The sequence below is a fragment of the Antechinus flavipes genome, chromosome 4, assembly GCF_016432865.1.
Source record: "Antechinus flavipes isolate AdamAnt ecotype Samford, QLD, Australia chromosome 4, AdamAnt_v2, whole genome shotgun sequence".
NCBI lineage: Eukaryota > Metazoa > Chordata > Mammalia > Dasyuromorphia > Dasyuridae > Antechinus > Antechinus flavipes.
Window position 1 is genome coordinate 408,756,470 of NC_067401.1, and position 15,195 is coordinate 408,771,664.

The 15,195-nt window shown below is 32.7% G+C and overlaps 1 protein-coding gene across 1 annotated transcript in view; it reads right to left on the minus strand.

The window, feature by feature from the left end:
- The window catches only part of HMCN1 (hemicentin 1), a 503,334-nt gene that overhangs the window by 168,852 nt on the left and 319,287 nt on the right, over positions 1-15,195 (minus strand). Inside the window, exons 32-37 of the mRNA XM_051998776.1 lie at positions 14,812-15,093; positions 14,216-14,324; positions 13,002-13,171; positions 11,538-11,692; positions 9,967-10,090; positions 424-525 (exon numbers count right to left, since the gene is read on the minus strand). Of these exons, the coding sequence (XP_051854736.1) occupies positions 424-525; positions 9,967-10,090; positions 11,538-11,692; positions 13,002-13,171; positions 14,216-14,324; positions 14,812-15,093 (942 nt within the window). The remainder of the gene's footprint in view (positions 1-423; positions 526-9,966; positions 10,091-11,537; positions 11,693-13,001; positions 13,172-14,215; positions 14,325-14,811; positions 15,094-15,195) is intronic.

Sequence of the window (15,195 nt, forward strand, 5' to 3'; positions counted from 1 at the left end):
ATTATTTAAACTGCTATCCCCCCATAATTAATAGCTGTTTAACCATAAATGAGTTTCTGCATCTGCAAAATGGGAATAATAATATTACCCGGGATCAAATGAGATGGTATATGTAAGGTTTTTGCAAAGTTTAAAGTACTAAATGTCTTCCATTTTTACTATTATTAATTGGATAGCTTATATGAAATGAACATTCATAACAATTAAGTGACTCATATTAATGCTCTTTATGTAATTAACAACCGCAATGCAAATTCCAAAACTTCACTTTTTGATACTATTTATACTAGGTTTTACTCGCTACTAATCTTAGTAATTTTATTGTTGGAGCTATGATAGAAAATTATTTTCACACAAAGTTTTATAATTCCTAGAATCTCTCAAACACAATAAGGTACAACATACTAAAGTAAACAAACATACCAGGCAAAGGATTTCCAGATGCTTCACATTCAAGCTGTACTGGACTGTTAATCACAACTGTTTCATTCAACATCTTCCCTGCATTCTCAAAGTGGGGAGGTTCTAAAAGTATAAACATTCTGAATAAGTCAGATAAAAATGCATATTCTGGGGCAAAAATTGGAAGGTTTTTTGTTTGTTTATGGATATTGAGTAAGTTTTTTTAAGTACAGACAGGCAGAAAATGTGTTCACCTGAAAGAAGTTACCAACTACTTCTCTACATCAATGAAACTGAAAGTTACAAATCCCTTCCCTATCTCAATAATTACTGAAACATTTTACATGAAGGTGACCTATACCATTTGACACTAAATTCAACAATTATTGAGTATCTCAATGTTGAATGCACTATGAATAGATCTTTAAAAGTTTCTATGATATAAAAAATCTTCCTCTGGGAAGAAACACAAAAACACTGCATGACTTATGATTTAAACATATAGTAGCTATTGTAAAAAAATATGCAGGCTAAGTTTTTAATAAATATGGGTTATAGTTCTGAATATTGTGGGTAACCTAGTACAAAAATGAACAATTTTCATATTGGGGATTTCCTCCCAACTAATTTTATTTCTCCCTTGACTTTGTGTCTATCATGGCCTGGAGACCGCTTCATCCAGGATGGTCCCTTTAGCTCTAAAATATAAAACTGTATTCCTAGATCCCTCTCTCTGATTAGATGTTTCTTCTCAGAATCTCCACTTAAGAAGGGTAACCAGGCTTTTCAGTTAGTCATTCTCACAAGGCTTTGCTCTTCAAGATTCATTATGCCCCTGCCTCAAGTACTTTCACCATCTCTGTCTCTTAAGGTTTCTTTTGTGCTGTCCTCTCTATTAGAATGAAAGTTCCTTTTTAGTGATGGTAAACAAGCATTATTAAGTGCTTTATTTACTATATATCATGCATTCTGTTACAAATATTATCTCAAAAGATCATTTCCCCCCTTATATTTGCTTTCTCAGCATTTAGCAAAGTACCTGACCCATGGTAAGTATTTAATAAGTGTTTGTCAACTGATTGAATGATTATTTTAAATCTTTCAAGCTGTAGTTCAGATTGTCATTGGGAAAGACATAATACACAGGGAAAATTCACTTAAGGAAAAGAGATTTTCAATCCTGTTATCAATTAGAGACTTACTTATACTCTTCAGTTTTTTTTCTGAAATTACTTTTAAATGGCTAAAAATCTTAAAGGCTAAAACTTACAAGAGAAGACAATGGGACCAATCAGATTGATTTCTTAGGTAGACCATAACATATAACACATTGGAGGTGCAATATGGCAATTTGTTTCCAGGGTTGCGAACAAGACAAAGCTCAGAAGAGTATATAACACAATGAATGACTGAACTGAGAGGATTCAAAAAAGCACTTTGACAGGCAGGGACGCTGGGCTGAGATGTAAATTCTAGAGAAGAATGTAAAAAATTAAACTTGGGTTCCCACAATAAGCTTCATAATTATAATCTAAGGTAGAAGAAGCAAGGTTAAGCACAAGGAAATGCTATAGACAGCCTGAACTAAATTAGTAAGAACTGACTATTAAAAAAATTAATATGAGCACTTACAAATTGGAAATAGACAGACACTACAAACCAGGGTTTGATTTATTGTTCTGTTGATTGGCTGGCTAAAGGAAATGATGGAGAAAATTGCTAAGAACTACATAAGCATTTCCCACTACACTCCTGGCTAAATAACAATTTATTTAATAAAAAAGTAGTTTTAGTTTGTGAATTAAAATGATAATATTGACTCAACAGATAATGTAATCTTAAGATATATGAAGAAGAGTAAGAGGTCAGAAAACAATATGGAGAATCCCTTTGTATTCTGGACATCACAGCTTAGGAAGGACAGGAAAGCAGAATGTTGATAGGCCTGAAAATTATGAAACAGATGAATTGAAGGAACTGAAAATGTATAGTCAGGGGGAAATAGATCTTAAGAAATACACTACAGATGTCTTCAAAACCTGAAAGGTTGTCAACAAGAAGAATTAAGTTGTGCTGTTTGGCTACAAAGGGTAGTACTAAAAGCAATGGATGTAAGTTGCAAAGCTAGAAATTTAAGATTAACATACAGATAAAGTTCCCAAGAATTAGAAGGCTGATTAAGTGGGCTAATTCAATAGGTGGTGGCTATTCAATCATATGAAATCTTCTAAACAAGGGTGGCTGACCACTCATCAGTCATATGATGTGGTAAGATGTTTCTTTTGGCTATGAGTGAGATTTGAAGGCCATGACTGAAATTTTCTATTAAACAATCCTTAAAGGTGGTAAGATTTGAAGCAAATATCACATTATGTTTATGCTATTTTCCAATATTTTTATGTGAAATCTAGTTAAAATACATGTATTGTGGGCAGACATGCACAGATGTCACAAAAATGAGATATATAGCCAAAGAATTCAGAGAAGCCATTCTTCTCTCTTTTGCTTAATAATGGGTTGAGTCAGAGAGTTAGAATTTATGGCTTAGCTTATGCACCTAAGCTTCTATACCTTAAGTCTTTTATAAAATCAGCAAACAGGACTTCTTCATTCTCTTTTCTACTTGCTTCTTCTCTGAGTCAGAAATTTTTAATACAGGGGATAGATACTCTATACACCTATCTCTCTCTTAACTATCTAGCTATTTGTCTATCATCTATCTACTTTATCATCTATCCACCTACCTATTTCCATATATATTTTATAAATGGAAATATATATTATATATTATACATATATATGGATATATTATATAATCCATATATATTATAAATGTCTATTATAAACATATATTTCTTCCATTAAAGTGCTACTCTAATGCTTTATGTCAAAACATGGGAATCGCCATGGATTCCTGAAAAATAATGACAGGGGAAAGTTTTGAGAGGTTTTTACAAAGCTGAAAAAATTTTGCATATGGCATTGATTATAATGCCAGCTGATACTACTGCTGATAAGCCCATAAAAACTAATGGACTAGATGATTCAAACCAATTCCAATCATTCAGTGAGAGCCATCTACACTCAAAGAATGGACTGTGGGAGCTGAATGCCACAACATGACATTCTCACTCTTTCTGTTTTTTGCTTGCATTTTGTGTTTTTTCCCAGGTTTTTTCTTCTTGATTTGATTTTTCTTGTGAAGCAAGATAACTGTATAAATATGTATACATATATTTAACATATTTAGAATACATTGGACTACTTGCCATGTAGAGGAGGGAGTTGGGAAGAAGGAGGGGATAATTTGGAACAGAAGGATTCGCAAGGGCCAATGTTGAAAAATTACCCATGCAAATGTTTTGTAAATAAAAAGTTTAATTAAAAAAAAACCTAATGGACTTATCAACAGCAATGTCAACTACCAAATATTCTCTCTCTGAAAAAAACAATGTGCCAATATCATATACTAAGGTAGAAACAGATTGGAATCTGTAACTTTTTTTTGAAATTTACATAAGTATACATACATACATACACACACACATACACACATGTATGTGTTTGTTGATCTTAGTGCATACACATAATAGTGAAAATGGTACTGACAACAGGAAAATGGCTAAAAGAAAATATCACATATCTAGTCTTCAAGATAGGGATGGATTTTTACATATTCTTAATGAATCTCTCCATTTACAAAGGGGGGAAATTATACATGATATACAAAAAATAATACCAAAATTATTGCACTCACTTTTGGGTGAGTAATGAGGAAGATTCAACCCTAACATTTAAATCAGTTTGGAAGAATAAATTGTGTTCTTGGGAAATTCTTTCAATAGTTCCTCATTATTTTTATTATAAGTATAGCTAATGCTATAATAATATCCTACTGGCCCAAGAGTTATGATATATAATAACCAAGATATGTGACGGTAATAGTGAATAGTAGATGGAGCATGTGACAATGATAGTAACATGAAAGAGTTAGTGCCACTTAATTATCTAATTTAATATAAAGAAATTGCAGGAATAGTGCCACAGATCCAATTTATTCATAAATAAATGGAAATCTGGTTCCCTTATCTTTTAATCTACATGTGAGAAACCAAAAAGAGCAGAGGGAGAATAAAAAGTTTTTGATTGGTATTATTTGACAGTTATTTGGGAATAAAAAACACATATACATATATCCACACACAGTGTATATGTAATATGTATACACACATACATATGTGTATGTGTGTGTGTATACACACACACACACACACACATATATATGTATGTATGTATATATATATATGAACGGTAATTTGGCATCACATCCCCCCTCCCTCACACACGTGCGTGCACACACACACACACACACACACACACACACATATACACATAAACTAGAAGGTTATAATAATGACAAATATTTCTGCAGATGTTTCCACTGGATTTATTAAAGTCTCCAAAGGGCCCTGGTAAACAATAAAGGCAGCAGTAGGATTTATCATTATTTGTTGAAAGAATCAAATACATAGTCTCTGAGTAAAGATTAGAAGCCAGGACATTTAAAAAGCAGAATCTAGAATAGAGAAAGGTTAGTCCTATTAGAATGAATGAAAGTATAAAAATTTCCTAACTTCTGAATGGGTTATACACAAAAGTTTATTTGTAAATCTGTTGTTTGAAACGAGAAGTACATTCTCCTCCAGAAAATTTAAGTATTAGTTTGTCTCCTAAACTGATCCACAAAAGTGGATTTATAGAAGTGTTTTATAGTAGTGAAATGCCTTAAATTTTCTTTGAAAAAGAATAGGAAATATAATTATAAAGCTATCAATTTAACACAAACCAATTAAACTGAAGATAAATTTATATTCAATTCATTTTAAATATTGATATTTGCTCTTAGAACAAACTTTTGAAGTTGGTACCAACAAATAACAATTTCTGGCAGATTTTGCTAGGCTGATAATCATTATGTGTGCAACCATTGTCTGACTGTCACCTGAACATCAGTGTAGTTCAATTCAAGATGACTCTTCACCACAAGACTAACTTCCAGGTGGTAGCCATAACAGCTCATGAAGACTGTAACTAAGGTTTACAATACTTCAATCTGTGTTCCATCCATATCAGTAAAATCATAATTTTTAAAATACTAAAGTTAATGCTTGTGAATGTGAATTTCTTTGTGCTTTGAGGAACTTTCTCCCTCATTCCAAAATAAAAATTTATCATTGTTGCCTAGAGACTAGAATACAATCCTCTAGCTTGGAAGAAATTGGAAGAGTACAGCCCAGACTCAGGAGATTAGCAGATACACAATGAGCAACAAAATGAAAGGAAAATAATGTAACTCAGTAGAACAGCCACAACTCATGGATGTCAATAAATTAGGAGGAAATCACTGGTAGTTTTGCAAGGGAAAATAAACAATAGCAGCACCAAACATACACAAAAAAAGGTTGAGAGAGTGACGAACCCTGAATAAATGTGTTGCCTAGTTGTGCTCTCTCCTCCAATATTTTTTCTTGTGTATGCTCTTACTCCCTCTTCTACTATGGGGAAATACATTCCTTTGTATATGAAGACTTTATTTGTCATTTATTTTGCTGTTCCTTTTAATTAATTGTATTTTGCTGTGAAATTGATGTGACCTCTTGTTGGTTTGATAAAAAGAATATTAGTGCAGATCTTCATTTAATTCTTTTCTGATACTCTTTTCCTCATTCTAAAAGAGAAACAACTAAGGAAGGCAGACATTGCTTCTACATCAAGTAAATGTAGCATGAAGGAAATAAAGGTGGAATCCATAAACTCTTTTTTCCTGGCTGCTTTTCTCTCCTGTGGTAGAAAAGAAGCAGGAGTGGGGGGTGTATATTCCCCAGCTCAATCAATACTGGTCTGGAAATGGTGAAAGTAACGAATGAATGGAAATACATGAGACTTGCACATGGGCTTGTGTCCAAACATTTTTAAAGTCAGGTTTTTGGAACTGAGAACAGATTTTCCTATAGAAACAATGTTGGTTACATTCCCAACTTAGCTCATAAAAGCCAATTTAACCCTATCATGTAACCCAATGTCTCTACACTTGCTATGAAAAAAATATAAAATAATATTTTTGCAACAGTGAAAGAATGGAGAATAAAATGAGAAAAGTGTTTCTCCCTGGTATTGGGTCTAGAAAAAGGAATCTTTACATCAAAAATGATTATCAGAGAAAATACACTTGCTAAATTGCATATAATGAGATTACTGCAGTTTTGTGCTTCTGAAAAACTTACTGATAATTATAGGAAATTGCCCCAGCAAGGGAAAATGTGCAATATTTCCCCACCATATTCTTAGATCTCTAGGTACTTTAAAAAAATCTTTGTGGTAGGTCTCCTTTACCATATGCACTTTATTTTGAGCTCTTGAACAAGAGTCAAAAAAGATATAATTTAGTTCCTTTCATTTTGTAGGAACAACAATAATGATTTTATGCCTGAAAGAAATTAAAGATTGTGGTAGATAGGTGACAGACTATATAGGGTGCTAAGCTTGGTGTCAGGAAGACTCATCTTCCCAAGTTCAAATCTGGCCTTAGACATCAACTAATTGTATGACATGGGCAAATCATTTAACTTTGCCTTAGTTTCCTCATCTGCAAATAAGCTGGAAAGGAAATGGCAAACCACATCAGTATCTTTGCTAAGAAAACCCCAAATGGGGTTGTGCATAGTCAGACATGAGTGAACAACAAAAAAAGAAATAAAAAGTTATTAATTCCATCCTGCTCCTCCATTTTTGATAATTGGAATTCCTATGGTTAGCATAGGTACCATGAAAGTGAAAAAGACTTGAAAGAAATTTTCTTAATCTAAAATCAAAAGTGGTGGTAGGAAAACTCAGTGTGAACTTTTATAATACCAAAAGAAGTCAAAGGCAAACTGAAGAGTGACTATCTGACTCTGCCTTTAGGGTTAAATGACAAAAGAAGAAGAGAGCCCCAAAACTGTGCTAAAAGAGCTAAAAGCTCCACAGAGTAGAGTGAAAAATATGATTTCAGCTGACTGAGAGCAATCAGTCAATTCATAATAAGTATTTACACTTACTATGTGTGAGGAATTTTGCTAAGGATATAAAAACAAAAATAAAATAGTCTCTGCATTGAGGAGTATCCAATTGAGCTGAAGAAAAGAACATATATTACAAATATAAATACTACATACCTACAACATTTTTGGCCGGGGAGGGGGAAGATGTACTAGCTGCTGTTTGAGAAAGTGAAGAGGAGGGGAGATCAGGAAAGATTTGATATAGATAGTAATGATTCTCAAGCTTTCACTGATATTCCTGCTATGCGTCAACCAAGTCCATATTATTTCAAAGCAAAAGACATTTAATTCAGCAGCATAATTGATAGAAAGCAAAGTAGCTTTAGAGAATCAGCTGCCAATGATTAAGCAACAGAGAGAATAGCTCCAAGATGCAGAACAACATTGCAATTACAATGAAATTATGACCAAAAAAAGAGAATGGTGCAAGGAAATCTATAAAAGTTGGAGGAGAATAATCAATAACAACAACACTGAAGATGGAGAAGGCTTCTAGCAAGAATTTTTTTGTGGTTATTTCCTAAGAATGTCACCTCATTCTAAAATGTAGTTTGTTGGTTAGTTTTATGTATATATGTTCCCTCTTTTCCCATGGTGAACTATCAGTGGGAGAATAAGTCTCTCCAGATGGGGCAGGGATAAAGGATGGGTTTCCTTATTTAATTTTCTGTGCTACTTGAATGTCTTTGTTGTTGAACATCTTCTGGTTGGTCTGGTAAAAGGAACATTGGTGAGACTCATGAGTTCTTTTGAGTAGATAGATATATGAAGGATGATTTGAAATTATGGTAGCTTTCAGGGGACCTCCAATTGAAGAAAGCACAGGTTATATACATGTTCTCCCTACTACTCTATGATTCTGGGTAATTCATTCATAATTGATTTATATTTCTCAGTCTGTAATTCAGATTCCACTGATCATCCTGGGAAAGCCTGAAAATTTTTCGAAATGTTTTCAATTTTATATATGTCTATGTCAACATCGAAGACACAAGGATAGGTAAGAAAGGCAATCTGTCCAAAAATCGCAGTTGCTTTTACTTAAAGGTAAATTATTCTTTGATGCAAAATCAATTTGATGATGAAGCAAAATGAGATGAACAAATGATTAAATATTGTTAAAATATATGAATAACTGAGATGGAAAAAATAAAGAGCAAAAGTAAATTAAACATTTTGTTTCTAAAAGGAAAACTTGCTAACTATCTTAATTAAATCTGTGATTAGACCATGAGTTCCATTTTAGGAAATAGATTAAAAGAGAGGTGCTAGACCAATTTAGGATTGTCTGAATTGTTGAAGCTTATTTAAGTGAAAATATATCCATTAGGAAGAAAAGAAGACATAATTTAAAATATATTCCTCAAATGCAATCCAGTTTAACAATAAGATTTCAAATTGGAAAATGAATTCCCAATCTCTCCCCCCCAAAAAAATAGTTTGGGAAAATCTTATAGCATGAAATTGGAGAAAAGGAGAAAGAAAATACAAGTCTTGCAATTGCAAGGACATTGCTGGACTCTGAAGCATGGAATCATAGTCTTTAAGAATTTTAAGGACTTCAGTGGCCATGTAGTCCATAACCAAAAAGAAGTCATCTACTTTCTGCTTGAACTGCCTGTAGAAGCGAGTATTTTATGTATACGAATACAATGTTCAGTGGTGGAAACATAGAAGTCTTGGAAGTCTTCATGGGTAGTAACGTAGTAGTTTAGATTCCGACCCAATTAAAAAAAATTGACTACATCACTGATCCTTCCTGGATTTTACATAGCCCTCACATAGTATTTTGTTTTGTATCTCTCTAATGCTTTTACAATTTAGTAATATGGGTTATCGGGGTACCGGTGCTTGTGCCTTTTCTTTCTACCAAACTACAGGCTTTATAAAGATGATATCTTAGCAAAATTGTGTCTTCCTGATCAGGAAATGAAATGTATTGTACAGAATAGCTTAATAAATGTAGTTCTTGTTATATCTCCAATCTTCCAAGAGAAATCACAAATTAGTCAACAAACATTGAGCACATAGAATATGTGCTTGTAAATCAGCACATTGTGCAAATTGTCTAAATGAGGTAGCTCCTTCTCTTAAGGCACTTATAAGCTAACAAAAAAAAAATCACAGGTGCATCTAAGGAAGAGTTATCACTAGTTCAGTCAAAAGAACAACAAAGAATTACTGAATATTAACTAGCACCTACTAAAGCTTCATCAAATGATAAGCCTTGGCAATAATTTAACTCAAAGGACCATGGTGGACTCTGTGCTTTTATCTAAACAACATATTTTGTTATCTGGTTTGTAAATGATGATTTTAATTGTACATTTTTTTGCATATAAGATAAAATGGTGTGGATTTTGCCATGTTAAGTCTCTAGAAACAATTCTTGATTCTATAAAATAGAATGTACAGTATCAGAAAAGTCACAGATAGATTCCTTATAAGAAGAAATGGCAATTACCATGCACATGTAAGCGAATATGCTGTTGAGCTTCTCCAGCTGCATTAGTAGCCACACAGGTGTACTTAGCAGCATCTTCCAGAAGGGCTTTGGCAATTTGTAGAATTCGGCCAGAAGACTGAAGCTGATTGGAAACAAAAATGTTACAGTGGCTTGTAACCTTCATCTCTGAGTCTCAAAAAAAAAGCCACATGGAAGAACAAGCTGATACATGTGAAAAAACATCTCATTCTAGTTTCTCTCCACTACCTAAATTATCCTTTAACATATTAGGCCAGGACCAATTGATCATATTAGAAAAAAAGATTACACTGGTTGAAAGACATTATTGAAAAGAACATAGTTAAGCTAAGAAAAATCTACTACCAATGACTTGGAATTCCAGTAAATATGAAAAAGGCAACCTGAATTACAATTACGTGTGTGTGTGTGTGTGTGAAATTTTAAGCTATCTTTGAGTGAAATAAAATGTTTATAGAATTTGTAAATGGTTTGAAAATTACATTTTTTTTTACTAAAATAGCTATGCCTCTAACTCAATTCCCACAATTTTTTTTAAATAAGCTGATAAAAATTTATCAAGGAGCCTAGTCTGTGCCAGGAATTATGCTGTGTTAAGTAATAAAACTATATAAAAATCTATAATACAATAATTTGACTTTTCCTGACATAGAAGCATGATTTTAGAAATTCAAAATTACACTGCTTTATCCTTTTTTTAAAGTTTAGATTTGGTAGTTATAATTATTATTATCCTGTTACCTGAATTGTTGAGCTAGTAAGCTAGACTGGAGTTTGGTGTCATTCAGTTATTAAAATATAATTTAAGAGCTATTACATGTAAATCACTAGTAATCATTGTGAATAAAATAAGAAAAAATAAAACAGCAAGTTGCCCTTCAAGAAATTATAGTAATGAAGTCCAGATCATGTTTTAATTCTTTATAACCATAGAAATTTAGAGTGATGAAGCTAGAATAGACATTGGGAGAGTTCAATGGACTCATTTAACAAATAAACATAAATGTCATCCTCAAGATCACATAGCTAGTATATTGTCAAAGCTTGGAAAACAATCCCTGTTTCTTGACTTTCAGAACAGTGTTAGATCATAGAAGCCTCAGTGAGTCAATAAGCAGAGGACCACAGAAATTAAATTCTGCATCCCCTTTTTCCTGCTTTTTTTTCTTACATATGAGAAATCTAAAGACACCAAAGGAGTTTGTTTTGTCTGTCTTTGGTCTTAGACTCCTTATTTTGAAGTCTGTATAATTCCATCCCTCAGATCTTAATTTCCATTCAACCATTCCAGTGTTATCCCCTTCTGCCATGATCCTATATTTCAGAACCTATCTTCCATGTCATTCTCTCAGCCCTGTCAGCAAATCTCCTTAGCTCTAAACTGTCACAATAATACATGTTTTTGGTAGGTATTGAAAACAAAAATCTGGCCTATGTGGGTAAATCCAGAAAAAAAAGTGAAAACACACCAATACTTTTTTGTTGTTGTTGTTGTAACTCACTGCAAATTTTTGAGGTTGGATGTGATGAAAGATTTATTGTTTACTTACTTTAATGTTTCCTCGAGCAGTGTTCACGGGTTGGCCATCTTTTAACCAGGTGATAGAAGGATTGGGAATGCCATTAGCTATGCACTGTAAGGTTACAGATTTGTATATCACTACAGATCTCTCAGAAGGTCCTGTAGACTTTATTGTTGGAGAAACTAATAAAAGAAAATAAATATAACTTCCATTATTTAGATGAAAATAAGCATTTAATTCATGCAAGCAATAAGCCATTCAAGAAAAAAAAACATCTTGTTATTATGCTGTAGCTTGCATTGTTATACTATATGATGTAGAGTTTTTGTAATTCATATTCAGGAAAAGAAATGATAAAGTATATCCCTCTCTCTTTTGGTACAAGTGAGGAACTATGGGTGAGGAAAAGTGCATATATTATCAGACTTGTCCAGTGTACTAAGATTAGTTTTACTAAACTTTTGTTTTCAGCTTCTTTTTAAAATTCTTTTGCTACTGAAATGGGATAGGGAGAGGAATATATTACTAACTTAAAAATATAAAAACAAAAGATATTAATTCAAATTTTAATATAAAACAAAGTATGTCAATTATGAAGGTCATGATCATACAACCACAAATAGCAAATAGACAGTAATGTGACTGGATAAGGTACTGAAGCTAGATGGAGTAAGAAAGGACTGAATTCAAATGTAGTCTCAGACAATTACTAGTTATATGAGTTTTCAGTTATTTTACCTTGGTCTGCCTTATTCTCATCCATGAAACAGGGTTGAAAATAGCAACTACCTACCAAGGCTGTTGTGATGATCAATGAGATAGTATTTGTAAAGTACTTTGCAAATCTTGAAGTACTATTTATAAATGCTAGTTAATGGCTGGATCACCTTTGAATTGTCTCTTTAAAGAAATCCTTATGATTTTCATTTGTTATCATTATTATACACATCTCTGTAAAGTTTACAGCTGTTGTCATCAATATTTTCAGTCATTTGTATTAATATATATTTATATCCCTTTTCCAGAGTTGGAAGTCATGTATGAATTTAGGTTTTCCTAATTTTTAGGTCCAGTGCTCCAACCACTATGCAAAACAGCTATCTAATTAATAATTACTGTTAATAATAATCGCATTCATTTCACAGAATCAAAGAACGTAATGGGGACAAAGTTTTGCAAACCTAAAAGTGCCATATAAATGCCAGTTATTATTATTAATAGTAATAATAATACAATCTCTTTGTTATAGAGATATTGCAATTCTTTGCTCAGAAAGGGTGAGCTCTTCCTTAATATGAATTACCTCATCTCTTGGTCTTGGACTCTAAGAACATCTAGACCTGATAAACTACTTCCCAATTGACACTCTGGATAAGACAAATAAAATGAATAAATAAATGAGGTTATTGTCCCAGAAGAACCTCTAAATCCTTTTATGGCCCTAAATCTGTAATACAATAATTCTGTGATCCAATCCTTGCTCAAACATACCAAGAACTGTTACATCAAATTCCTTTTCATGAGATCCAGCTGTGTTTGTTGCCACACACTGATAACGACCTGTGTCAGACACTTGGGCCTGTGGAATAACAAGTTTGCGTCCATTTAATAAAATCTTGAATCCATCTTCTTCATCAATTGGCTGGCCATCTTTCAACCACCTGGAGCAAAAAAAAAATCAATATGGAATTTTAGCAATTTTAAAATAAAGGGATAATTAGAAAACATTCATCTCTAAAAAAATTTTCAAATTATTAAAGTATATCTTCCCTTAATATTTCAGCCTAGTACTTTAATATATTGAATTATAAGCAAAATTCTGCTAAAAAGGTGATGCTATACAGCTAAATGAGTCCTTTCTATCTTCACTGACTGGCTTATAGTTACAGTGCCTTGCTGATTATGTCACAACTTAGCTACAATAGATAAGTGAATAAGACAGATACTTCTCCTACTCCCCATAAAAAAACCACGCTATACAATAAAAACAACACATATGTTATTTGCCAAGCACTGCTCAATAATTAATTCACTGTGGAAATAAAACTATAAGCAGCTCAAGGGAGAAAGAAAAATTGTAGCTATAGCTTTTGGAAATTATTTTTGTTCTTTCACTATTTTAGGATCACAGAAAACAGTAGTCACTTTTCATCTCCTTTCAGTTTTCCACACTTCAAACATTCAGTGCCTCATTAGTAAAAACTCACTTGTACTCTTTAGCTATTGTCTGAAACAAAATAGCAAACCCTCAAAAAATACTCGGCAGCCTAGAAGAAGAAGAAAGAGCAAAGATATTTGCTTTCTCTTGTTGTTTTTTTTTTAATAAGCTTCTTTTACTTAATAGTTTACTGCACATTTCAGAGCAATAAAAGAGATTGTGCATTAAGACTTTAATTTCTAGTCTCTTCTGACTAGATATGTAATTTCTATCAATATCTTCTATTGCCAGATATATTCTTTAAAATGAAATTTCACTGTACATAACAAATTTCAATGCTCTACAGAATTGTCTGTTTTCAAATTATCTGCAGCAAAAAAAAATAGTCCTTTTATTATGGAAATGAAGAATATAATTCTTATGCAGCTAATTTTAAAAGGTCTTTGTTTTAGATATATGTAAATAACATGAAAGTCCTTGCTAATTAACTCCAACACCATTGAAAAAAGAAGTTGGATATGTTTAGCAGACATACCAAAACCCTTACATGATAGTTGGTGGGGGTGATCCCATCACTTGACAGTCCAGTTCCAACAAGTTATTAACAACCACGATGAAGTCAGATGATTCATCTCCACCTTCCACAGTTGGTGGTACTATAAAGCAATGTAAGAATGTACAATCCCAGAAAATTTGTGTAATTATAACAAATGACAGTAAAATAGTAGAGAAGAAAGATTATGAATATCTGAGCAACTTAAAACATGAGAGGAGATTTTAGATAAATAAAGCTTTTCTCTCAAAATTGGTATAAACTTTTTTTCTTTTTAATAAGTCACAGTATCACATGTAGTTTTCCCAATTGCCCTGTCACTGTAGAATGATTGAAAGAGCATGAACAAATACTTATTTCATGATAAACTCACCAAAATAAGAACAAATTCCATGGACACTTTAGTTGGTTTGACTTGATTTGGAGCCAATGACAACCAATACAAATATATTGCATATATGCAACATTAAAAAAACTAATGAAATTCATTTATGATAATTCTCTTATGAAATAAAATAAGTAAATTGTGACAAAAGACTTTTGTATGAATTTAAGAAAAAAAAAAGCAGGAGGCTTATTAATTCGCATACCTAAGACATCAACATTGTATTTGATTTCCTTTTCTCCAGCAACACTGTTAGCCACACATACGTATTGTCCATGGTCAGCTTCTAGAATATTCATGATTTCAAGCTTTTTCCCACCAGCTACTATGTGGATGTTGTCACTCGCTTTTACAGGTGCACCATCTTTCAGCCAGGTAAGGACTGGAGGAGGGTTGCCAGCTGCTTTACACTCCAGTGTCAGGGAATTGCCAACAATCACTTGTCTATTCAGAGGTGTTTCTGAGTTGCCTTCAATAATTGGTGGAACTAAGGAAAGAAATGTGATTTTAAGGCTATTTTTAATGTAAGCACAAAGATAAGTGGCTATTAATTCTTCACCTTTTCTATTTTCTCCCTAACTTACTGAGA